The sequence below is a fragment of the Carcharhinus amblyrhynchos genome, chromosome 17 (assembly GCF_965287045.1).
Source record: "Carcharhinus amblyrhynchos chromosome 17, sCarAmb.v2.hapA, whole genome shotgun sequence".
In the NCBI taxonomy this organism is placed as follows: Eukaryota; Metazoa; Chordata; class Chondrichthyes; order Carcharhiniformes; family Carcharhinidae; genus Carcharhinus; species Carcharhinus amblyrhynchos.
In genome coordinates, this window is record NC_137340.1 from 15,235,034 (window position 1) to 15,260,031 (window position 24,998).

The 24,998-nt window shown below is 40.2% G+C and overlaps 1 protein-coding gene across 4 annotated transcripts in view; it reads left to right on the forward strand.

Moving 5' to 3' along the window:
- tbc1d12b (TBC1 domain family, member 12b) overlaps positions 1 to 24,998 on the forward strand; it is a 95,583-nt gene that overhangs the window by 35,971 nt on the left and 34,614 nt on the right. For 3 of the 4 annotated variants that reach the window (XM_080205526.1, XM_080205527.1, XM_080205529.1), the window contains exon 2: positions 9,988 to 10,111. In XM_080205526.1, the coding sequence (XP_080061652.1) occupies positions 9,988 to 10,111 (124 nt within the window). Of the gene's footprint in view, positions 1 to 5,218; positions 5,239 to 9,987; positions 10,112 to 24,998 lie in introns of those variants that run through there. The other variant, XM_080205530.1, reaches the window with a different exon arrangement.

A 24,998-nucleotide genomic window follows, 5' to 3' on the forward strand; every position in this document is an offset into this window, starting at 1 on the left:
TTCCATTACTGGGATCTTCCCATCCAGTTATGACATCAACTGGGATTGCATATGTCTTTCCAATCTTTTTGAATGTAGGTGGTGAAAATATTTGTGAAGACCAGGCTAAATATAGGTTAAGCTGCTTGATTTAATAAAGCTACAGCACAAGTCAAATTTTGGACCCGCATACATCAATCAGTATAACTTGCGTCATTTAACATACTATGTTTTTGCACGTTAATGGATTGTCTTGCTTGACTTAAATGTTACAACTTCAAATGACTTTTGAAAGCCAATTGAAAGCTTACTTTTATGGTTTGGTATTGACATTGATACGGTTTTGGGTCACAGTCATACAGCATAGAGGCCCAATGTGTCTGCTTCGGCCACCTAGCACCTATCTGTTCTAATCCCATTTTCTAGCACTTTGTCCGTAGCCTGGCATGGTGGGCATTTCAAGTGTTCATCTAAATGCTTCAATGTTAAGGTTCCTGCCCCAGCCACCTTTTCAGGTAGTGAGTTCCAGATTCCCATCAGTCTCGGGATGAAAAAGCTTTTTCCTCAAATCCCCTCTTCTCCTTCTCCTTCCCCTTACCTTAAATCTATGCCCCCTGGTTATTCACCTCTCTATTAAAGGGAAATGTTTCTTTTTCTGATGTGTCCCTCATAATTTTGTACACCTCAATTAGATCCCCCTCCCTGCCTCAGCCTTCTATGTTCTAAGGAAAACAGACTCTGCACAACCAGCCAGCTTCATAGTAGAAGAGCTCCAGCCCGGAGCTTTATTGTGATGAATCTCTCCTGCACCCTTTCCAATGCAATCACATACTTCCTATAGTGTTGCAACCAGATCTCTTAGTACTTTAGCTTTGGCCTAACAAGTGTTTTATTTAGCCCCAGCATAACCTCCCTGCTCTTGTACTCCATGCCTTGGCTAATAAAGGCAAGTATCCCACATATATTCTTAACCACATTATCTACCATTCTTGATGCCTTCAGGGATCTTTGGACGTGAATCCCAAGATACTTCTGCACCTTTGTACTTCTAGTATCCTGCCATTTGTTGTGTATTCTTTTGTTCTGTTAGCCCTCCCAAAATGCATCACACTTCAGGGTTAAATCCCATTTGCCACTGTTCTGCCCATTTGACCAGCCCATCTATATCATCATATAATCTAAGGCTTTCCTCCTTGCTGTTTACTGTACCACCAATTTTCATGTTATTTGCTAACTTACTAATCATACACCGCATATTCATATCTAGAGCATTAATGTACTCTATAAACAGCAAGGGACCCAGCACTGAATCCTGCGGTACACCACTGGCACAAGTTTCTGGTCACAAAAAAATCTTTTTACCATCACCCTCTGCCTCCTGCCACCAACCCAATTTTGTCAAATTGCCCTGGAGCCCTTGAGCAGTCGCTCAAATGGGACTTTGACACAAGCCTTACTTGAAGTTCTGTATCGACTGCATTGTCCTCATGTACATGTCAGTTCAGATGTTCAACATCACCTGATGTTGAGCTTTTTAACCAAGGAAAGTGAACATTGTAAGCTCCTCTCTAATCATGCTTGCAGATGCTTGTGGTTCCTCCCTTGCATATCTTTGTTAGCTGAACTCACTCTGTTCCTCAAGCTCCATCGCTGCACTGCCTCCTTGCCTCTTTATAATCTTCCTACTGTTACCTAACCCCTTTTTTTTCACTTTTTCATGTCAAATTTCTAGGCATACCTTAAGCCTATGGATCGCGGTGGTTCAAGAAGGTGGCTTACCACTATCTTGAGGGCAATTTGAGAGGGTAATAAATATTGGCCTTGTCAGGGACACTTGCATCCCATCAACAATTAAAAACAAATAGAGAGGCAATAATATAAGTGTAACCACCAGAGCGAAAGACCTGGAAGGCTGGAACAAAGACAGAGAATGACACAAAAAATTGGGGATGCCATTTCAAAAGACATCTTTTCCTCTATGGGTAGGATACTGTCTTACAAAGTCATATCTAAAGCATTAAGTACACATTGTACGACAAATTTACAGGTAGGAAACAGGTATACTGTAATTAACACTGCAAGTGAGACACTGGCATTGAATGTGAAACATGACTGCAATTCATTTTCAAGCAGCAACGCACGTAATCAGTATGGGGAAAAATATATAATTTGATCAGTATTTGTTTGAATGAATTAAGTACTGTAGGGCACAAATTATTTATGCACTTTTCTTGATGTGGAAATATTTTAAAAAGCAAAGAAATGTAACTTTTTAAGTTCCATTTAGATAAATAAACGCAAATATCAAAAGTGAAGTCTCTTGACTAGCCCCATTACATCGAGAATTGTTATCCATAAGTTTTTGGGCGACTTTCCAGTGATGGGGAGGGAAATGCTTCTGTTTCAGCTTTACGAGCTGGTGAATAAAATTAGAAATCTCCAGCTGAGCTATAGTTTGACTTGGCTGCGGCAATTCATTTTAGAAAACTACCTGGTAACTTGACGAGCAGGAATTTCCCGAGCAGCAATCATTGCAACGTCTAATTCAGACTGGGTAGTTTTTCATTTCGATTTTATTTCTCATGTGACTTTTACAGCAGTAGCAAAAGCTGCAAATGTTAGAAACGTAAAATATGAACACACAATGCTTGCAGTAAACAGCTGGTTTTAACTGAAAGGGAAAAATTGCTTTGCATTCTATTCTGACCAAAAGCATTGCATTAACACTTTCGCTGATGATGCCTAATGGTAGGTCTGTATCCTGTGTACACGTATAAAAGTCGATCTCGTGTAAATGTCGACTTCTGTTTTATAGGATTAAACAGCGTTTTGATTATTTCTTACTTGCTGACAATTACTATGCTTCATTAATTTAAAAGCACTCACGGGAGCCTTTAGACTTCCCATCTGCTAATTGTAGCAGCAATCTTCCAACCAATCAACAGATTATTATGTGCTACGCAATCTTTCACAACGCCTTCAAGAAAGAATAACAGGTACACAGCTCAGTTTAAACTGGAGAAAATATTGACAGAATGGATTAAGCAGTAGCGACCAAATGGCCATTATGATCTGCAGAGCCCTCCAACTCTATGCCATCAGAGAAGTGAAGGAAAATGGCATTTCAGAATTTGAGGCTAGTGCTAGGTGATGCACATGGTACATGAAAAGTGACAGTTAGTATTCTATCAGCAAACAAAAATTTCACCACATCTGCCATTTGGACTCTTGGGTACCCGAAAGATGCGGAACAACTGAACGTTGGAAGGCAAAAAAAATTCATAAAGGTGCAAGTATGTGATTGCCCTCACTAGCAACATTGTGCCAATGGGCCAAAACTGCACGGAATAAACTTGATCCCAATTTTGTCCAAAAAAGTAATTTCCAAAATGTGGAACATGGTATGCATTCACCACTACTTGGGACAATTCCTTGTGGAATGATAGCACAGTTACTAGTAATACCAATGACTATGATTAAGATGAGGAAGATCCATAAAAAGATTATACAGCCAGGCTCTTGGGACAAATTGTGATTCATATGGTGTTCAGAGTGATTTCAAAGGACTTCAATTGAAGTGTTGTAGTTATTTGATTTATGTTGCATTGTGTTGGCTAAAATGTACCACATATAGTTTGTAATGTTAGAAAATAAATAAATGGTAGAGAATAAGCTCAGTTGTATTGCTGTGTTTTACTTTTTTGGGGACACAAATCAATCTCTCAAACCATTACCCATGTAAAAAAAAAAGCCAGCTTCATGAACTTTAACCTAAAAATTGATTTCTGAAATTTTTCGGATACACGTGTATGTATACATGCTATTTCTGACAACTTAAACCCATTGGTCTGAGCTGCTCCAAAGGTGAAAAGATAATGTATTGGGTAAATATTACACTCAGACCTTAATACCTCTTATCAATTAAGCTGCAATTATGTGCTCACCTTGGCCTCTAAGTACTGCTTATTTCACTTGCTGATTCCTGAACTTAGTGTGAATGTTCGTCTTCATTGTTTAACAAGTTGCCTTTGTATCGTTCCATTAATGTAACAAAACATCCCAAGGTGTTTCACAGGAGCATTATATCTCAAAATTTGACATCAAATCACAAGGAGATATTAGGAAAGATAATCAAAAGTTTAGTCAGAGGTATGTGTTAGGAGCATCTTGAAAAAGGAAAATGATGTTTAGGATAGGCATTCTAGTGCTCATGGGGCCTTAGCAGTCAAAAACATAGCCATCAATAGTGGGGCAATTAAAAACAAAATTAAACATTGCTGTATTGAAATAGGATTTACAGCTCAGTCCTGTACAGAAGCCTGCCACCCAACCAGAATATTCCAACTATTTTAGCTATTTGGAAAGACAGGCCAGAGAGTGTTTTGGTTGTTCGGGTAAGTGGAAAAGGATCCGGTTTCAGTTTGCAATCCTGTGTGACATTCAGTAAGAACATAACATAAGAAATAGGAGTAGGCCATCTAGCCCTTCGAGCCTGCCCCGCCATTCAGTAAGATCATGGCTGATCTGTCGTGGCTCAGTTCCATATTCCCGCCCTCTCCCCATAACCCTTAATCCTCTCAGTATCAAAAACCCATCAACCCGCGTCTTAAAAACATTTAGCGAGGCAGCCTCCACCACTTCAACGGGCAGAGAATTCCAGAGATTCACCACCCTTTGAGTGAAGAAGTTCCTCCTCAACTCTGTTCTAAACCGCCCCCCCTTTATCTTGAGGCTGTGCCCCCTAGTCCTACTGTCCTTTGAGCGGGAAGAGTCTCTCCACCTCTATCCTATCCATCCCATTCATCATCATATATGTTTTAATGAGATCTCCCCTCATTCTTCTAAACTCTAACAAGTACAAGCCTAGTTTATTCAGCCTCCCCTCATAGCTCAACCCCCTCAACTCCAGTATCAGCCTAGTAAACCTCCTCTGCACTCCCTCCAAGGCCAAAATATCCTTGCGTAAGTACGGCGACCAAAACTGCACACACTACTCCAGCTGCGGCCTCACCAATGCCCTATATAGCTGCAGCAAGACCTCCCTACTTTTATAGTCAATCCCCTATGTAGTTTTAAAAAAAAGTAAGCCCTATGTAGTTTAAACAAAAATAGAGCTTTGCAAAATGGGACTGTTTCCACCTGCTGAAAATGAATTTTGGCAATGAATAAATTGCAGAATTTGACACTTTTTTTTCCGTTTTTTTTATTTCCTTTTGTAGGTGCTGACTCCTACAGGATAATTCTGAAGTGTTTTTCCTGGTAAATGTACAAATATTCATCCTTTAACTCTGAGCCTGCACAAAGAATGAATTTGTATTTCTGTAGAGCGTTGCATATCTTCCAGATGTCCCAACGTATCTCAAAGCCAGCTTTAACATATAGTCATTGCTATTTTGCGGATAATCATCGCGGCTGGTTTGTGCGCAGTGAGATTGCACTAACCATTCATTTAATAAATGGCACACCTGTATTTGGTTATGACAGATAAATGATATCTAAGATGCCAAAAAACCTCACCTTTTAAAATAGTTGTGGATCTTTTGCCCATCTAAGGGGGCAGATTAAAACTTGCTTTAACATCTTGAGCAAAATAAAGGGCTTTTAACAATATAGTACTCACATGACCCTTGACATCAGTGCTAAAATTCTATACTGGATTTTGAACTCTGAAGTTTATCACTGAGGTGCGACTACTATCCAATGAATTGACAACAAGTATATTGGGTTATTTCTCCACAAAAGGTGTTGAGAGTCAAACCTGTCCTTGTTCCTGTCAGCATTCACACATTAACTTTGCAGTCCAGGGATTAGGTAGACCATAAATTGCCTCATTAAACTCTGTGCTTGAAGAGAATCAAAAGACAAAATCTGTATGACTGAACCGTAAAATTAAGCAATTGCTGAAACTTTCTACTGGAAACTGTATAAATTTGATTTGTTCTGTTCTGGCTGGTCTGAATTCAAATTGTGGTGCTAACTACTTGTTTTCATGCAGTGCTTCTAATACAATAAAATGTTGCAATATGCTTCAAGAGTGCTATAAAACAAAATATGCCTTTGTGTCACTTGAGGCAGATGTCTAAAAGCTTTGTCAATGAACTATCTTTTAAGAGGAAAGAGGGGGATTTTGTAAGGGCATTCCAGAGCTCCAGGGTTTTGACAGCTGAAGGTACAACCGCAAACGGTGGAGCAATCAAAGTTTGGGATGTTTGAGACCAGAATTACATTGCACAAATGTCTAGGGTTGTGGAACTGGAGGAGGTAACAGGTAAGGGTGAGGCCATGGGGTGACTTGAAAACCAGGATCAGAATTTTAACAGGGGATTGGTTGTTTATGAACTGGTCGTGCTGGTCAGTAAAACAGCTGATGGATGAACAACTGGGCCTGAGTAAGAAACGGGCAGCAGAGCTTTGAATGATATCTAAGTTTACGGAAAGTAGATTTTTGGGAGGGCAGCCAAGAATTGGTTAGAATAGTCAAGTCTGGAACTACTGAGCTTTCTGCATCTGCAACTGATCTTGCAGGCAGTGAGTTCCAAACCCCTACAGTCCTCTGATTTTTCTTTTCCTTGTCTCTGTTCTAATTTTTCTACGTCACTTTAAATCTGTGTGTCTCAGTCATTGACCACTCTGCTAACATAAATGGGTCATTCTGATCCACTCAATCAGGCCTCTCTCAATTTTGTACATTTCAATCAAATCTCCCCTCAACCTCTTCTGTACCATGGAGAAGAACCCCAGCTATCCAATCTTTCCTCATTGTTGCAATTTTCCAGTCCCAGCAGCATACTAATAAATCTCTCCTGTAACCTCTCAAATGCAATGACATCCTTTCTGTAATGAGGTGACCATTCAGCACAGAGTGCTCAAGTTGTGGCCTAATTAATATTTTATATAGTTCCAGCGTAACCTTCATGCTCTTGTATTCTCTGCCTTGGCTACTAAATGCTCTTCAACCTATCCAAGCTACTGTCACAGCTCTGTGGACGTAAATTCCAACATCTCTCATTTCCTCTACTCTCAGTATACTCCTGTTTATTGTATAATCCTTTGTCTTATTTGACCTCACTGAATACCTTTCCTCACACTTATGCTGAATTCCATTTGCCAGTCTTTGTCCAATCCATTGAATCTACAACAATCCTTCTTGCAATCTATCGTGTGACCAATTTTAATGTCATTGGTAAACTACTTGATCTTTCTCCTTGCGTTTACATCCAAGCCATTAGTGGATACCATATGAAGTAGGAGACCTAGCACGCTGAGTTTTGCAGACCCCTACTGGAAATAACCTTCCAGTCACAACAGCATCCATCAACGATCACCCTTTGTTTCCTGTCACTGAACCAATTTTGAATTCAGCTTGCTACGTTCCCTTGGATGCATAAGCCTTTTTTTGAACCAGTCTGCCATGTGGGATGTTGCTAAAACCGATGTAGCTCACATCAGTTGCACTATCCCATCAATTCTCATTGTTCCTTCCTCTCAAGATCCAATGAAATTAACTAGACATTACCCTTAAATCCATTCTGACTGATATTGATTAATCCATGCCTTTCTAAGTCTCCCTCAGAACTGATTCCAATAATTTATTCACTGCAGCGGTCAGACTGACTGGCCTGTAATTATTTGCTCTGTCCCTCACACACTTTTCAAACAAAGCTACAAGATTAGCGAAACTTCAATTCTCTGATACCTCAGTGAGGGTTGGAAAATGCTGGCCAGAACCCCCACAGTTTCCTCTCTGGCTTCTTTGAACAGCCTTGTACATTTCTGACCCTCTTGATTTATCCACTTTAAAGGATAAAGTATATGTATAATGGCAGCTTGTTCAGTTGACAGTTTAGAGACTGGAGAGTGAACTTTGATGAAATTATTCAGTGAAGGTGGAAAAACGCTGCTTGTAATATTGCGATCAAGCCAATCATTATCTTGTCAACAGTTGCAGAACTTCAATAAGCAACAAATTGAGTATTCAGGAATGGGGACTTAAACTGAATATTTATGCACCTTCCCTCCCCAAAATAAACCTCTGGCTAAGTATGGTCACTGTATTGCAACCTCACCACTGAAAAGATCATGCGTAAAAGCCTGATTCCAAGCACTGAGTCCATTATCTTGACTAACACTTCATTTAGTGCAGTACATGTAGCTGGGGACCAAAATATCTGGTTTTTACTCCTGAAATGTTGTTGTGTGCAGGTTGGTTGCAGCATATATCATCATAGTGAATAATACAGTTCAAAGTAGTTCATTTGAGTGAAATTCTTGGAAATATAAATTTGTTATGTAAATGCAAGTTCACTTTATGAGGGGAGATCTCATTGAGACGTATAAGATGATGAATGGGATGGATAGGATAGAGGTGGAGAGACTCTTCCCACTAAAGAAAGACAGTAGGACTAGGGGGCACAGCCTCAAGATAAAGGGGGGGGGGCGTTTTAGAACGGAGTTGAGGAGGAACTTCTTCACTCAAAGGGTGGTGAATCTCTGGAATTCTCTGCCCGTTGAAGTGGTGGAGGCTGCCTCGCTAAATATTTTCAAGAAGCGGGTTGATGGGTTTTTGATAAGAGAGGGGATTAAGGGTTATGGGGAGAGGGCCGGAAAGTGGAACTGAGCCACGACAGATCAGCCATGATCTTATTGAGTGGCGGGGCAGGCTCGAAGGGCTAGATGGCCTACTCCTGCTCCTATTTCTTATGTTCTTATGTTCTTAAATTTATCACATTGGGAATGGCATTGGTCAAATTGAGCTATAGCAAAGTGAAACTTTCCTGCTTATCTTATCCATCCCATGCTGTGCATTTTTATAAGTCTTTTGAGCAGTTTCCTTTATGTTTAAGAATCCTGAAATGGATATCAAGCAAATGAAATTTAAAATGGCTTGGTGACGCTGTAGCAGAAAGCTCTGTAATTAGATTGTAAGCTGTACCTTTTTGAGGGCTATGACAGAATTTTTGTACTGTTTCACATTTGTAGGGTGTATTGATGTTAACTGCTCCTTATGCTGCTTTGGTTTCCTTTTTCATTCCAGTTCTGTAATAATTACAGTATTCATTTGGAATGAAACATCCTATGTTTAAAAGCTACTGTTGATCTGATTGTCTGGTAGATCGAGTGTTTGATTGAAATTATATAGCAAAGTGAGTTGTTGATGCATGTGCACAAAAAACTTAGAACTTTTAAATGATAGGCATTACTATTAGAAGTGAAGCATGTATATTTCACTTTGTATAAGCATGTTTGTATGTCTTTATGGTCAAATGAAGGCACGCCTGAACACAATTACAGCACTATTTACCTTGTTACTCGTCTTAAACATGAATTTATGCTTCATATGTAGTTGACCACGTTATGACTTGTGAATGTCTGCAACTTTGAAAATATTGCAACTGTTGATGAACTCTGTTGGTCTTCACCCACACAGGGTCTGCAGTCAATAAGATAATATTTGCTCCTTCCTGTCAAATTATTCCTTGTTTTTTAATTATTCAGAGAGCTCAGATCCTGATTACAAACAGAATAACATTCTCTAGCTGATGTCCAAATTCATTGATACCGGCTACCCAGAGTAATGCAAGATTTAGACTCCGCGCTTTGGAGGAGAGTCTTATTTGATCAAAATAAATTTCATATTGAAGTGGAATTTTGTCTTCACTAAATTGAACTGCTCTGTTGGTTTGTTTTTCCTTGTTATGTGACCTCTGCAAACAGTTAGCAAAAAACTCCACTAAATCTTTGATATCCTTAGATTTCCTTAAAAGTATAATCTTAAATCAGTGATTTTAAATTTATACTCATGACGTGTCACTGGTGGGGTCGAAGACGTAGACTAACATAAATCCGTTATTTAAAGGAGACATAAGTTGATACTGCAGAATTGTGAAACAATTTGATTTTGCCTTCCATGTTTGTTAATAGGGAACAAATCTGAAATGCTTGGCAGTGGTTTTTTTTTCTGGGGTGAGTGAAGTTTCTGATTGGTGTATCATTACTTTTGTTTCTCAGAAGTTTTTTTACCAAGAAGACAAAGGAACCCATTCCTTCTGCTCTTAGTGCTCCTGGCTGGAAATTATTTGGAAAAATCCCACCAAGGGAAAATTCACAGAAGGATTCCAAAACAATTCAGCAGGTATGCATTTATCAAAATTCCAAGTGTACCAATGTGTTGTGCAGAAGATAGCTCTTTAGATTAAAACTATTATGTTTGCAGCCTGGCCTTTGGTAGGTAGACTTCAGTGATAACACTTAGTTCCATTGCAAAATCTGTGATCTGCTGTAGCAATGACAAATATAAATAAATGATAAGTACGATTGTTAACAAAAATTTGTATCGGTAGAAACTTGAAGCATGAAAAGTTTAAAATTGTCAATTTGATGCCTTGAGTTAACAAAATCATTGGGGAAAGGAGCAGAATTATTGGGTAAAATGAAAACAAACTACACAATTTGATGTGCGTCTAAAAAACCAAAGCTAAGGAAACAGTAGAAATTGAATGCCAATGTGCATAGCACTTCCACAGTAACCTTGTGTTGCACTTGAATAGTGGATTCTTTCACATGATTGCAAGGGTTGACTTATTTGAAACCAGTGGTGTAAGATAGTATCAGCTGATTTCCTTTCACTGCAACGATTCACTCCTTGTGTTGTGTGTTAATTCCTATGCTGTAAGTTGGTTCCAGATCACTTATCCTCATCGATGGGAAGATTCCTAGTGTTATCCGCGTGTTTCTATTTTATCGATGTTTAATGGCAGAGACATTAAGGGCAGTGGCAAGAAGTTTCCACATTAAGTACAGTTGAACACAAAGTCTACCAGTTTGGAGTGGGGCCTTTTCATTTCTACTCATCCTTTGCTTATCCACAAACTCAATTTGCTGTGAGCCAATACATTTTAAATTTTTTTTGAAAGATCTTTAATTTTTAACAACAATAAATTGGTAAAGCTTGATCTATCCTGGCTACTTGCATGGCCTGTTGTGGGTGACATTAGCTTCTGCCATGATGTTTTAACTGAATATAAAAAATTTGTGGGAAATCGACTTCCATTTAAAGTAATTTGTGCCTAAAATTTCATAATCTTTTGTGCTGGTTACATTGATTTTGAGAAAGTTGCCCTAGGGGGAAAAACCCACTGCAACTGAATGGAAAGCCATGTTTTTTTTTAACCTTGTTGAATCTTTGATTTGGTTTATTATTGTCATGTATTAACATACAGACAAAACATACCGTTCATAGAGAAGGAAATGAGAGTGCAGAATGTAGTGTTAGTTATAGTTAGGTGTAGAGAAAAATCAACTTAACCCAAGTTAACTCCTGTCAAAAGTCTGACAGCAGCAGGGATGAAGCTGTTCTTGACTTGGTTCATATGTGACCTCAGACTTTTGTATCTTTCTCCCGAAGGAAGAAGGTGGAAGAGAGAATGTCCGAGATGCATGGGGTTCTGAATTACGCTGGCAGCAGGAAGTGTAGATGGAGCCAATGGATGGGAGGCTAGTTTGTGTGATGGATTGGGCTACATTCACAACCTTTTGTAGTCTCTTGCAATCTTGTGCAGAGCAGGAGCCATACCAAGCTGTGATACAATCAGAAAGAATGCTTTCTATGATGCATCTGTAAAAGTTGGTGAGAGTTGCAGCTGACATGCCAAATTTCCTTAGTCATCTGAGAAAGTAGGGGCATTGGTGGGCTTTCTTTACTATAGTGCCAGTATGGTAGGACCAGAACAGGTGGCTGGTGATTTGGACACCTAAAAACTTTAAGTTCTGGACCCTTTCTACTTCGTCTCCATCAAAGTAGTCAGGAACATGTTCTCCTTTATGCTTCCTGAAGTCAATGATAATCTCCTTCGTTTTGTTGACATTGGGGGAGAGATTATTGTCGTTGCACCAGTTCATCTCACACTCTATCTCATTCCTGTACTCTGTCTTGTCATTGTTTGAGATAACATAAGAACATAAGAAATAGGAGCAGGAGTAGGCCTTCTAGCCCTTCGAGCCTGCCCCGCCATTCAACAAGATCATGGCTGATCTGAAGTGGATCAGTTCCACTTTCCCGCTTTCGCCCCATAACCCTTAATTCCCTTGTCTATCAGAAACCTATCTACCCATGACTTAAATATATTCAGCGAGGTAGCCTCCGCCACTTCCTCAGCCTTCTAAACTCTTAACGAGTGCAGACCCAATCTATTCAATCTCTCTTCATAGGCTAACCCCCTCATCTCCGTTATCAGCCTAGTGAACCTTCTCTGCACTCCCTCCAAGGCCAATATATCCTTTTGCAAATTTGGCGACCAAAACTGCGCACAGTACTCCAGTTGCAGCCTCACCAGTGCCCTGTACAGTTGCAGCAAGGCCTCCCTGCTTTTATATTCTATCCCCCTCGCTATAAAGGCCAACATTCCATTCACCTTCTTGATCACCTGCTGCACCTGCAGACTGGGTATTTGCGATTCATGCACAAGGACCCCCAGGTCCCTCTGCACCATAGCATGCTGCAGCTTTTCACCCTTTAAATAATAATCCCTCCTACTATTAATTCTGCCAAAGTGGATAACCTCACATTTGCTAGCATTATACTCCACCTGCCAACTCCTCGCCCACTCGCTCAGCCTATCCAGATCTCTCTGCAGACTTTCCGTGCCTTCCACACAATTTGCTTTTCCACTCATCTTTGTGTCATCAGCAAATTTTGTTACCCTACACTCAGTCCCCTCCTCCAGATCATCTGTGTAAATAGTAAACAGTTGAGGCCCAGCACCGATCCCTGCAGCACTCCACTAGTCACCAACTGCCAACCGGAATAGCACCTATTGATTCCAACTCTCTGCTTCCCATTAGACAACCAATCTTCTATCCACACTAACACCTTACCCCCAACTCTGTGCACCCTAACCTTTTGCAGCAACCTTTTGTGAGGCACCTTATCAAACGCCTTCTGGAAATCTAAAAACACCACATCCACCAGTTCCCCTCTGTCTACCGCACTAGTCACATCCTCCATAGAAATCCAATAAATTTGTTAAACACGACTTCCCCTTCACGAATCTGTGCTGCATCTGCTAGATCAAACCGTTCTTTTCTAGGTGTCTTGCTATTTCTTCTTCGGGTTCTAGAGATCTGGCCCACTACAGTGGTAGTGAAATGGCATTTCCTTTTTCTGATTTCTGAAGAAGTTCAATTGATTTTGCGAAACATGATTGGAAATTTTTAATATTTGTTTTTATTTATTGGGAAGTGTTACTGGCAAAGCCAAAATGTATTGCTCATTGTTAATTGCCCTTGAGCCAATGGTAGTGAGCTGTCTTCAACTACTGCAGTTCCATATGATGTAGGTACAGCCACAGCGCTGTTAGAAAGTGAGTTCTAGGATTTTGATCAGGCAACAGTGAAGGACTGCGGGTATGCCTCAGGTCAGAATGATGAGTGGCTTGGAGAGGAACTTGCAGGTAGCTGGTGTTCCCATAAGACTGCTGCTGGTGTCCTTCTAGGTGGTAGAGATCGTGAGTTTGGAAGGTGCTGTTGACAGAGACTGACAAAATCCTGGCTTTAATAGTGTTGGGTCTAGCCAACTTTCCAGCACCTACATTATAAAGTCTGGTACAGTTATAGACTAATCCTGGACTATTGGTGAATTTTGGTTTACTGTATGCAATAGGTTGAGCATAATCCAGCAATAACTTATGGGTCTTGGTCACATCTGTGTTTGATGAATGTGTTGCTTATGTTTTATTGGAACATTTTTTGTGTGCAGTTTAGTCACACATTTAGCCACATAGAAGTCATAATTGTACAAGAGAGAGAAACAGTAGCAAATATCAACTTTGTGAGCATAATGTAGGTATGGAACCTAACTTGAATCTCTGGAATTCTCTGCCCGTTGAAATGGTGGAGGCGACCTCGCTAAATATTTTTAAGACGCGGGTTGATGGGCTTTTGATAAGAGAGGGAATTAAGGGTTATGGGGAGAGGGCGGGAATGTGGAACTGAGCCACGACAGATCAGCCATGATCTTATTGAATGGCGGGGCAGGTTCGAAGGGCTAGATGGCCTACTCCTGCTCCTATTTCTTATGTTCTTATGTTCTAACTTATCAGTTATATTTTATCAAAATCTAGATTTGTGCCATTTAAAATGTATTGCTGCATAGTAAAAACGGGTGACTTTTAATTATGTTGTGTCCTTCGCTGCAATACGTTTGGAAAGAGTCAAAATGTGTCCAGTCTTCTGCTACATGTTGAGCTTTTCTCCATGTATGCCCAATGCCCTTGGTTGCATGTAAAGCTGCCGCATGTTTGGCATGGCCTGCTATCTACTTGTGCACGGAAATCTTTCTTTCATACCACCCGTATTCTTTTGGCTGCGTAGGTACAAAGGTTGCGAGGGTGGGGCAGATGGTTGGTGGCTAGTACATGGAGCAAAACCCTAAACGTGCACTAGATATAAGGCACCAAACAAAGGAGACTGCATTAGTTATGATTAGGTATCACTAACTGAGGTAGATAGCACTGCAATTATACACCTTAAGTAGTCCAATCAATTGTTGCAACACAGAACCACATGGTTCACATGATTTCATGTAACCTTTAGGAACCCAGAATCCATTGATTTCACTTCCGAGACTGACGACTGATTATACCACTTCAATTATACAACTAAAGTAGTTTATCTTTAAATTGTAGCAGAGTTGCAAGCACACAGCTTGTTAAAAGCAGCTGTTCTAGTGTTTGATATACTCAAATTTGTGCCCTTGACAGAGTCAGCAAGAAAGGATAAGAAAGTTGTAGCTACATGTATAGTTGGGAAGTGATAATTTGGCAAAAATCATCAGAAGGAAAAGGCCTCTTGGCACCCAGAGTCCCGTTTCAAGTAAAGGATAAGTAGGCACTCTGGACTGAGGTGGTTCCTAGGATAGGATGGTGACAACACGATTGTTGGCATTATCACCATACATTATATTTTATCTGAACTTTGGAGATGTTAGTGCTGTGTTGCCAAAACAGTGGGGAGCACTGGCAGTGCTTGAACTTGAGCGCTGTTTTGCCTGAACTTATACTTAAGATGTAGGCATATGCAAATTGGTAGCTATTTCTGCATTATCAAGTACAGCTTGAATGTTGTACTACCTGCCTGTTCTCTGGTCTGGGTCAAATTACACATTCTAGCCAGAATGCTGAATAGCTGGTACCCAATTTTGTATTCATTCACGGGATGTAGGCATTGCTGGCAAGGTCAGCAATTGTTGCCTGTGATAAGATAGAGATAAGCCATAATCTTGAACTGCTGAAATTAATGTCATATAGGTAGTACAGGAGTTTTCAATTTTCACCCAGCGACAGTGAAGGAGCAGTGAAATATTTCAAAGTCAGGTTGATGTGAATCCTAGCCAAGAATCTGCAGGCGGTGGTGTCCCTGTGCGCCTGCTGCCCTTGTTCTTCGAGGTGGTAGCAGTCATGGGTTTAGAAGGTGCTGTTAAAGGAACCTTGGCAATTTGCTGTAGTGCATCTTTTAAGTGATGTACGCTGCTGCTGTTCGTTAATGGTAGAGGGAGTGAATATTTAAGGTGGTGGATGGGTGTCATTCAAATTAGCTATTTTGAATGTTATCCAAGCAGCTTTAGTGCTGAAGCCGAACTCATCCAAGCAGTTGGAAGTATCCCATCATACTTCTGAATTGTTCCTTGTAGATGGTGGAAAGGCTTTAGGAAGTTGGAAGCTGAATCATGATCTATCGAATACCCCGCGCCTTACCTGTTTATGTGGCTAGTCTGATTAAGATTTTGGTCAATGTTGACCCTAAAGATGTTGGTAGGGCATTCAGCTGTAATACTATTGAATGTCAGGGGGAGTTCGTTAACAGCCGAGCCTGACTGTCTAGATCTTTCTACCGGCATGCTTAGACTACTTAATTTCCTGAGGCATTCTCAATGCACCGGAACATTGCAGTCATCAGTAAACATTACCACTTCTGCCATTATGACGAAGAAATGATCATTAAGATGGTGGGGATACAACCCCAAAAACTAAGGTGAGCCCACAACCATTTTATTTTGTGCTATGTGTGATCCAGTTGGTGAGGTGGTTTTCTCCTTGATTGTCATTGTCATTGACTTAATTTTGCTGGGACTCCTTGATGTGATACTTGTCAAACATTGCCTTGATGTTGAGGGCAATATCTTTCTCATCCCTGGAATTAAGCTCCTTTGTTCATTTTTTGATCCAAAATTGTAATGAATTGGGCAGAACTCAAACTGAGCATATGCGAGGCAGGCTATTTAGTAACCAAGTATGTTAACAACACCTTTATCACTTTGAAGAGTAGACTGGAGCAGCAATTAACTGGATTGAATTTGTCCTGTTCTTTTTCATGGGCAGTCATAGCTGGGCAATTTTACACTAATGTAACTGTACTCAAATAGTTTGGTTGAAGATGTGATTTCTTTTGGAGCTTAAGACTTCAGCTAAAGCTGAGATGATGTCACCTTTCCTATATCCAGTGTGGTTAGCTATTTCTTTATCAGTTGGATTGAATTGAATTGTCTGCACGCTGGCATCTGTGAGGTTGTGGATCTCAGGAGGAGGCACTGAAATGGATCATCCAATTGACAGTTCTGGCTGAAGATGGTGCAAATGCCTTGCATTTTGCACTCAAGTTGAATCCACTGGGAGGTTCATGGAGTTCCCTCAACTTCCACTCACAATTAGATATGGCGAGACATCAGAGATTTGACCTAATTGTTGTTTGTGGAATCACTTACCTTTGTCTAGTTCCTGATGCTTCCATTGTGTCACATGCATGTTAAGATCTTGCATTGTAACTAACTTCTCCAGGTTGGGACATCATTTTTGATTCTGTTGCTGCTTCTGCCATGAAGAGGCAATAGCCCAGTGGTATTATCACTAGATTATTAATCCAGAAACTCGGCTAATGTTCTAGGGACCAGGATTCAAATCTGGCTACGGCAGATGGTGGAATTTGAATTCAATAAAAAATATCTGGAATTAAGAATCTACTGATGACCTTGTTGATTGTTGGAAAAACCCACCTGGTTCACTGACATTCTTTAGGGAATATACTCCTGTCCTTATTTGCTGTGGCCTTGGAGTCACATGCAGGCCAAATCAATGTGGTTGGCTCTCAACTGCCCTCTGAAATGGCTGAGTGAGACGCTCAGTTCAAGGGTGGCTAAGGATGGACAATAAATGCTGGCCAGACAGTGACATCCACAAATAAATTTAAAAAATAAGTGTTGCTCTATATTCTTCAGTGAGCAATGTTGATGATCTTTCTTGTTGGCAATGCAAGGAATATGCCAGAACATAACGTTACAGATTTTGGCTGAGTATCATACTGCAGATAGCCCCCAATGTTTCACAAATGCCTGCTTTGAGCTATTTCATCTGTTATGAGTCCATTCCATTCAGCATGATAGTGCCACACAATGGAGGACATCCTTGATGTGAAGACAGGACTTATCTCCATAAGTCACTTGCTAGCTACTTTAGAGGACAGTCCAGAGTTGCCCACATTTCTATGGGTCTCAAGTCACATACACGCCAGACCATCTCGGGTCAACAAATCTTGTTTCCTAAAAGCTATTGGTGAATCAAATTGGATCACCATGATTGCAGTGGAGACAGCTTCAACTGGGAATTTCAAAAGAGAATTGGATAATTATCTGAAGGGAAGCTTGCAGGACCAGGCAGGGGGAATAACTGAGTTGCTTTTGCAGAGGGCTACCTCAGATATGGAAGGGCTGAATTGCTTCCTTCTGTGTTGATTGTACCTGCATTACTAAAGCTCCCACTTCCTGTGTAGTCTGTACACCACTTTCTTGTCTGTTGCACTCTATTTGCCGAAATAAATTTCTGTTGTCTAATGCTGTCTATTTTGGAGTAAATCATCTCCACAGACTAAAGAATACCAAAAATCAAACTTTTCTTAGTGTTACCATAAACCTCTGACCTTTCTTGCAATGGTTTGAAATATGCAGTATTCCTTCAACTTATTATTTGACTTACAATAGTAGATTGATCATTTAAGTATACAATACTCTTCAAAAATATTTTCTCCCCTAAAGCTTCTGACCACTTAAGGTACAGCATCACAAATACACTTTGTACACTTATCCTGTTTCCCATAAGCTGTATGATTTGCCCTTCTCCCAGTTGCTCTTTTCCCATCTATGTAGTGACTTTGAGGCCAATTTTATCTACAGATCCTTCCTGTAGTGTCTCTCCATTGTTGTCATGGAGAACAGCCAGTTGATCCTTACTTGGCATTCCTCTCATGAGTAGCATGGTTTCCCGAGTGACCACTTGTCACCCATGAACATACCCTTCATCAGATAACCAATTCTAAACGTGCGTCTCCTAAGAGGCACTTTATGCTGTTAAGAGTGACTACACCTTCCACCCCAGCCAACATTTCAGACTAAACTGGACTGTGCTCGACCTTATTGTCCTTTTTTCACTTGAGCTGAGCTTCCAAGTCTTCCCTCTATCACCAAGACTGTCTCCCTCTGCCTCTATAATATTGACTGTTGCTGACCCTACCTCAGATTTTCTGCTAAAAGTTTTGTTCATGTTAGCTATTGCAGTGCTGCCCTGAATGGCCTCCCATCTTCCACCTTGAGCTTGTCCAAAATGCTCATGTTCATCCATCGCCAATGAATTTGCTGGCCTACACAGCTCCTAGATCCCAAAGTCTCTAATTTAAAATACTCCATCTTTGTATTCAGATCCCTTCACGCCCTTATGCCACCCTATCTCTGTAGCGTCCTTTAGCACTACAACTCTTGAGAATGCTCTACTTCTCCAATTCTGGCCTCTTATGCATTCCCTACTGCTTTCAGCCATTAAGGCCCTTATCTCTCTCCTTTTAAGTTACACAAACCTATCTCTTCACCAATCTTTTGATCACCTGGTCCTCTATCTCCTCCTCTGGCTCAGCTACTACGTTAAAGGCATGATGTAAATGTAACTTAATATTCCTTAGACATTGTTTTGTCCCATCAAGCTAATCCTTTAGTTTTAGACCCGGATTGAAATCTGTGGCTGCACTTCAATGTTCAGAATGGCTTGCTTGGAACAATTTTGCAACCACCTACTGAAGATTCTCTTGGAGTGTAAAAAATCTTGGAGAAGGATCAAGGCAAACACAAGGCCAGCAGAGTAAAAGCAAACTGATTTACAGCTGTAAACATTCCCAATGTGGCAAGGTCCACCCACTGCTCGCGGAGGAATGGCTTGGGGGAAACACATGACTCTTGATGGTTTGTTTTGTGCAAAATGCAATGAGCTTCACTAGCCATGCTTTATGCTGCTGTTTAGTGAATTCTCCCATGTGTGCTACTTCAGTTGTTTTCATGACAGGAAGCTGGCCCTATACGGCACAAGTTCTTGCTAAATAACATTATGTTGGAATTTGATTTTAAGTTAAGCTGCTGCCTTCTGCAGATAACAACACAATAACAGGGTGCTTCAGAAAACAAAATTATACCTTTAGGCTGAAGTTTTGAATTTCCCGAACACAAGTATGTGGGTGGTTCAATTACATCTGTTAAACATTTTTCTCATTTCACTGCTGAAGTCTTGAATATAAACGTTTTTTGAAAAAACAAGTTCCAAGAGGATAAGTATTCTGGTAATTCAGTATGATTAATTTTGTATTCTCTTGTGGCATTAAATTGCCACTCAAAATACAGTACCCCTTGCAAAGAAAACCTTTTTGCTTGTGTTGAAGTTAATGAAAGAAATTACGGGAAGAAGTTGCAATGTAATTTACAGATTTAGATTATAGCATTATCAGCATGAGTGGCCTTGAGCCAGGCTTAGAATAGAGTTGGATTAATCTTAGTCTAAAATCAGTGTGCAGCTGACTTCGGAAATTGGTTGTGTGTGATGAAGAAATCACTTTTGGTCTTAATTGAGAGTTTTTTGTTTGTTATTCCAATTCAGTCTAATCAAGCCCAATTCAGAGTCTCAACAAGTTGAGACATTCCCGATCCAAGCTGACAAGACAGGGCTCTCAGCTCCTGTCTTGGGCTTGGTCTACATGATCCAAGCTGATTGGAGTTGGCATAGCTTCTTCTCCGAGGCTTGATCTCACTTGCATCTTAGCCAAAAGGCCGAGATGCCGCTTTTAAAAATTGCTTCAAATGAAGCTGAAATGTAACCTAATGACTTCAACCAAGCACAGCATGTCGATACTACACCTGACCTTGGTCAAAAGGCTGTGAAGCGTGTCTGCAAACCTTAGCAAATGGCTTATTGCCAGCTCTTTAGAATGCCTTTCTTTCATTTTACAGTAGGTTTAAGGTTAAAATAGTTAAAAATTGAGCTGGGGCATTTGTTTTAAAAGTTAGTGTTACATATTGAATGTCTGTAATTTACAATAAAAGATGTAATGAAAGGTTTGGATGTACTAGTTTGTTATTAAGATCGTTTATAACTTCCTCCAGTTGCCATACACAACACAGACATCAGTCTTGCGTCTTTATTATTTGGTTACAAATCTGCAGAAACTGTCGGAGCTTGAACTTTGGCTGTAGAGCATTCTCCCCTCATGGTTTAATCAGAGAATCAACATACAGCTTTCTCAATGGAGATATTGTTCTGCTTTGTTGTCTCTTGGCAGTCTCACCAATAGCTGCCAGCTCACGGCAGTTTAAACGAGTACTAGCTGACCCTCAACTTTCAAAAAAGCTGAAACCTCTATGGTAGCCTTGATTTGATTTATTAGTGTCACATGTATTAACATACAGTGAAAAGTATTGTTTCTGTGTGCACTATACAGACAAGATACATGCTTCGTAGAGAAGGAAGCGAGAGTGCAGAATGTAGTGTTACAGTCATAGCTGGGGTGTAGAGAAAGATCAACTTAATCCAAGGTAAGTCCACTCAAAAGTCTGACAGCAGCAGGGAAGAAGCTGTCCTTGAGTCAGTTGGTACGTGACCTCAGACTTTTGTATCTTTTCCCGAAGGAAGAAGGTGGAAGAGAGAATGTCCGGCGTGCATGGGGTCGTTAATTATGCTGGCTGCTTTGCCGAGGCAGTGGGAAATGTAGACAGAGTCAATGGATTGGGCTGGTTTACGTAATGGATTGGGCTATATTCACAACCTTTTGTAGTTCCTTGCGATCTTGGGTAGAGCAGGATACAACCAGAAAGAATGCTTTCTATGGTGCATCTGTAAAAGTTGGTGAGAGTTGTAGCTGACGTGTCAAATTTCCTTAGTCTTCTGCGATAGTGGAGGCATTTGTGGGCTTTCTTAACTATAGTGTTGGCATGGGAGGACCAGAGCAGGTTGTTGGCGATCTGGACACCTAAAAACTTGAATCGCTTGACTCTTTCTGCTTTGTCCCCGTTGATATAAACGGACATGTTCTCCTTTACGCTTCCTGAAGTCAATGACAATCTCCTTTGTTTTGTTGACATTGAGGGAGAGATTATTGAGAGTATATGGCATTTGAAAATCCTTAATTGCACTGAAGTACAGTGGGACATGCCTAAGCTGTAGGAACACCCAGAATTCCTTCACTTATTTATGGTTTATTTTGACCAGTGCATGAAAACCCAAAATAATTGACTTGTATGAAGGCACAAGGTTTATTTTCCAAGACCGAGATGCCTAAATGTGGCTTTTGCAAATTTCTGTGGCACTTCAGGCCACTTACAGGAAAAGGTTTTTAAATTTGCTGACAATTATTCTATCACCTGCAATCTGACATCTTTTTCTTAGTTATCTTGTATAAGCATTATACATAATACTCCATTGAACTATTATCTGCTTGTGAATATATTATGAATCATTGTAGCAGTTGTACTGTAGGCATATTACACACCTGGAATGCCAAATTATATCAGGACTTCTCAGTGACCTACACAGTGACAGGTCTGCATGAACCAGTCCTCTGGTTCAACTTGTAATACAAAAATATTTTACAAACACTTTAATATATATGTTTATTAGGGTTCAGTTTGAAAATTCAAGTTGGATTTTTAATAACCTATTTGCTCATGGGATGTGAGCATCGCTGGCTTGGCTACCACTTATTGCACACCCCCTTGAGAGGGTGTTATGAGCTGCCACCTTGAACTGCTGCAGTCCATATGGCATAGGTATACCCGTAATATTGCCAGGGAGATTGTTTCAGGATTTTAATGCAGTGACAGTGAAGGAATGGCAATATAGTTTCAAATCAGGATGATATGTGGCATGGAGTGGAACATGCATACATTTGCTGGCCTTCCGTTCTGGGTCATAGAGGCCATAGGTTTGGAAGGTGCTTTTGAAGGAGCCTTGGTTGTTGTACAAATAGATCAAGATATTTTCTTGGCTTTGTTGCAATAAATTAATTAGAGCCTTCAGTGTGTGAAAATGTAATACACTGATTGCTTTCCTTGTGATAACAAGATGGGAAATTCCACAATTGCCAACTGTTATCTCATACTTTTGTTTGACTCCACTGTGCTAGTTGAGTTTAACTTCTGCCCCACTCTTAGGGTAGTGCACTCCTTTATGTGGCTATTCTGCAGTGAAATTTATTTACACTGACCTTTAATGTCTGAATAACAAGCTGACACTGTGATGTCAAATGTATTCCTCCTGGTTTCTTCCTTGATAAAGATAATTGAATTTGTTAGAAGCAGGCAAATGTTTCAGATGCATTTGCATATACAGTATTTCAATTAATTAACATTGAACTGAGTGGGGTATTGTACTGAAGTCAAAAACCAGGAGAGAAAAATGGTTTATTGTGAGCACCTTTATGTTTGAACTACATGCGTGAAATATTCAAGTAGCATGTATAATTAATCTTGTTCTGAGGTTCTTGAGCTTAATTTTTTAACATCTTAGAGAAGTTTGAAGAGAAATCATAAGGGGTCTAGTCAGAGTAGATAGAGAAAAACAGTTCCGATTGATGGAAGAATGTAGAATCAAGAGGACAAAGACGTATAGTGATTGGCAAAAGAATAAAAGATGGTAGAAGAATAATTTTATACAGTAAATTGTTACGATTTGGAATGCACTTCCTGTAAACATGTTGGAGAAAAATTCATTCTTTTTCAAAAGAGGATTAGGTTAGAACCTGAAGGGGAAATGTTCACAGGGCTGTGGGGAAGATGTGGGAGTGAGACGAGTTAAATTGTTCTTGCAGGTATTGGCCATGGACACATTGGGTCCAGTAGCCACCCTTTGTGCTGTAACCGTTCCTTGATTACAAAATCTTATCTGGCCTGGCAGGGTTTTGCAGTGAATAATAGGAAGATTAAATGTGTTTGTGTGCTGGCTGATCGATTCATATTTCCCCTTCGGGTCCATGTGAAAATACAGAATGATGAAGGGCACTAAAGGGCCATTTGAAATTTATTTTCTCTAATGACACAATGCTATGCTGGTGTAGTCTGTTCTAATAACTTTTAACTTGGAAACCAAGTTTAAAGTTTGTTTATTAGTGTCACAAGTAGGCTTACATTAACACTGCAGTGAAGTTAGTGAAAATTCCCTAGTCGCCACACTCTGGTGCCTGTTCTCCTGAGAGAATTTAGCGTGGCCGTTGCACCTAACCAACACGCCTTTCGGACTGGGGGAGGAAACCGGACCACCCGGAGGGAAACCCTTGCAGACACTGGAAGAATGTGCAGACTCCACGCACAGTGGTCCAAGCCAGAAATTGAACCTGAGTCCCTGGCACTGAGGCAGCAGTGCTAACAACTATGCCACCTCATACATGCCCTTGAGAATATGGCGGTGAGCCATCTACATGGAGCGTTTACAGTCCATGTGACATAAGTACAGTTAGGAAGTGAATTCCAGAATTTTGAGCCAGCAGCAGTGAAGGAACACAATACAGGTCAGAATAGTTAGTGAGTTGGAGGGGAACTTGTAGGTGGTGGTTTTCCCAGCTGGTGGTGTTCTTCGAGCTGATTGGTTTGGAAGGTGCTGTTGAATGAATTTTGGTTGGTTGGTGGATGATATAAACATGCATCATTGGTAGAGAGAATCCCCCTCCCCCTTCCAGGTATTACAGAGAGGGACTCTGATGATGATGCCTTTGCATATGATGGGAGGCAGTTAGGTTCTCTTTTGTCGATAGTAATTGTCTGGCACTTGTGTGTCACAAATGCTACTGGCCACTTAGCCCAAGCCTGAATATTGTCCAGGTCTCGCTACAAATGTACCAGGATACTTCAGTATCTGAGGAGTTGTAAACCATGTTGAAAACTGCAATTATCAGCATTCCACTTCTGTTATTTAACATGAGAATTGTTCCTGTTTGTTTCCAACGTAGTACTGAAATCGAGAATTAATCTCAGAAAACTCAGAATTGTTTAACAAATACTAACCAGATCATTTAACCAGTTTACAGCCCAGTGGTGATTTGATTGATGTTTTCATACAGTGAAATATGATGATCTGGTGTTCATAGATTTTGAGCTTTTCACTTATTTAAAAAGCAATGATTTAACGCCAAATTTATGCTGACAGCAATGGTTTTTTTTATTAGGTTCCATCTCACTTGATTTAATACCTCTTGAGCCAAAATGTGGATTGTACTGTCAGTCAGGACAAATGGTCTCCCAGCCAGCTGAACAGAGGGCTTAGTGGTGCCATTTGTCCTAGAGTGCTGAATTGGCAAATCTTTCCCATCCTCAACAATCCAATGGACCATCTGAGATTTACTTATGGAGTATGGTTTGAAAATCTATTTTAGATGAGTTAATGTTTATATTTTGCTTATATCTATTATGTGCTTTAATGAAAGAGGATTGATTACGTTTCAAGGATTATAATTTATGCAGAAAGTAGAGTGGTATTGCCCCCATTCTATAATAGAATCAGTGTGTACGTGATGCATGCTTGTTATGCAGTCTTTCAAGGAGGGCTGCTTAGGTCTGTGCTTCAGAATTGTCATTTTAATTCGACTGGGCAGTTTCAGGTGGCTTTTAAAGATAGAATTTTTTTTTAAAAAGTAACAAACTAGTTTAATTCTACACATTTATGGTTATCCCATGA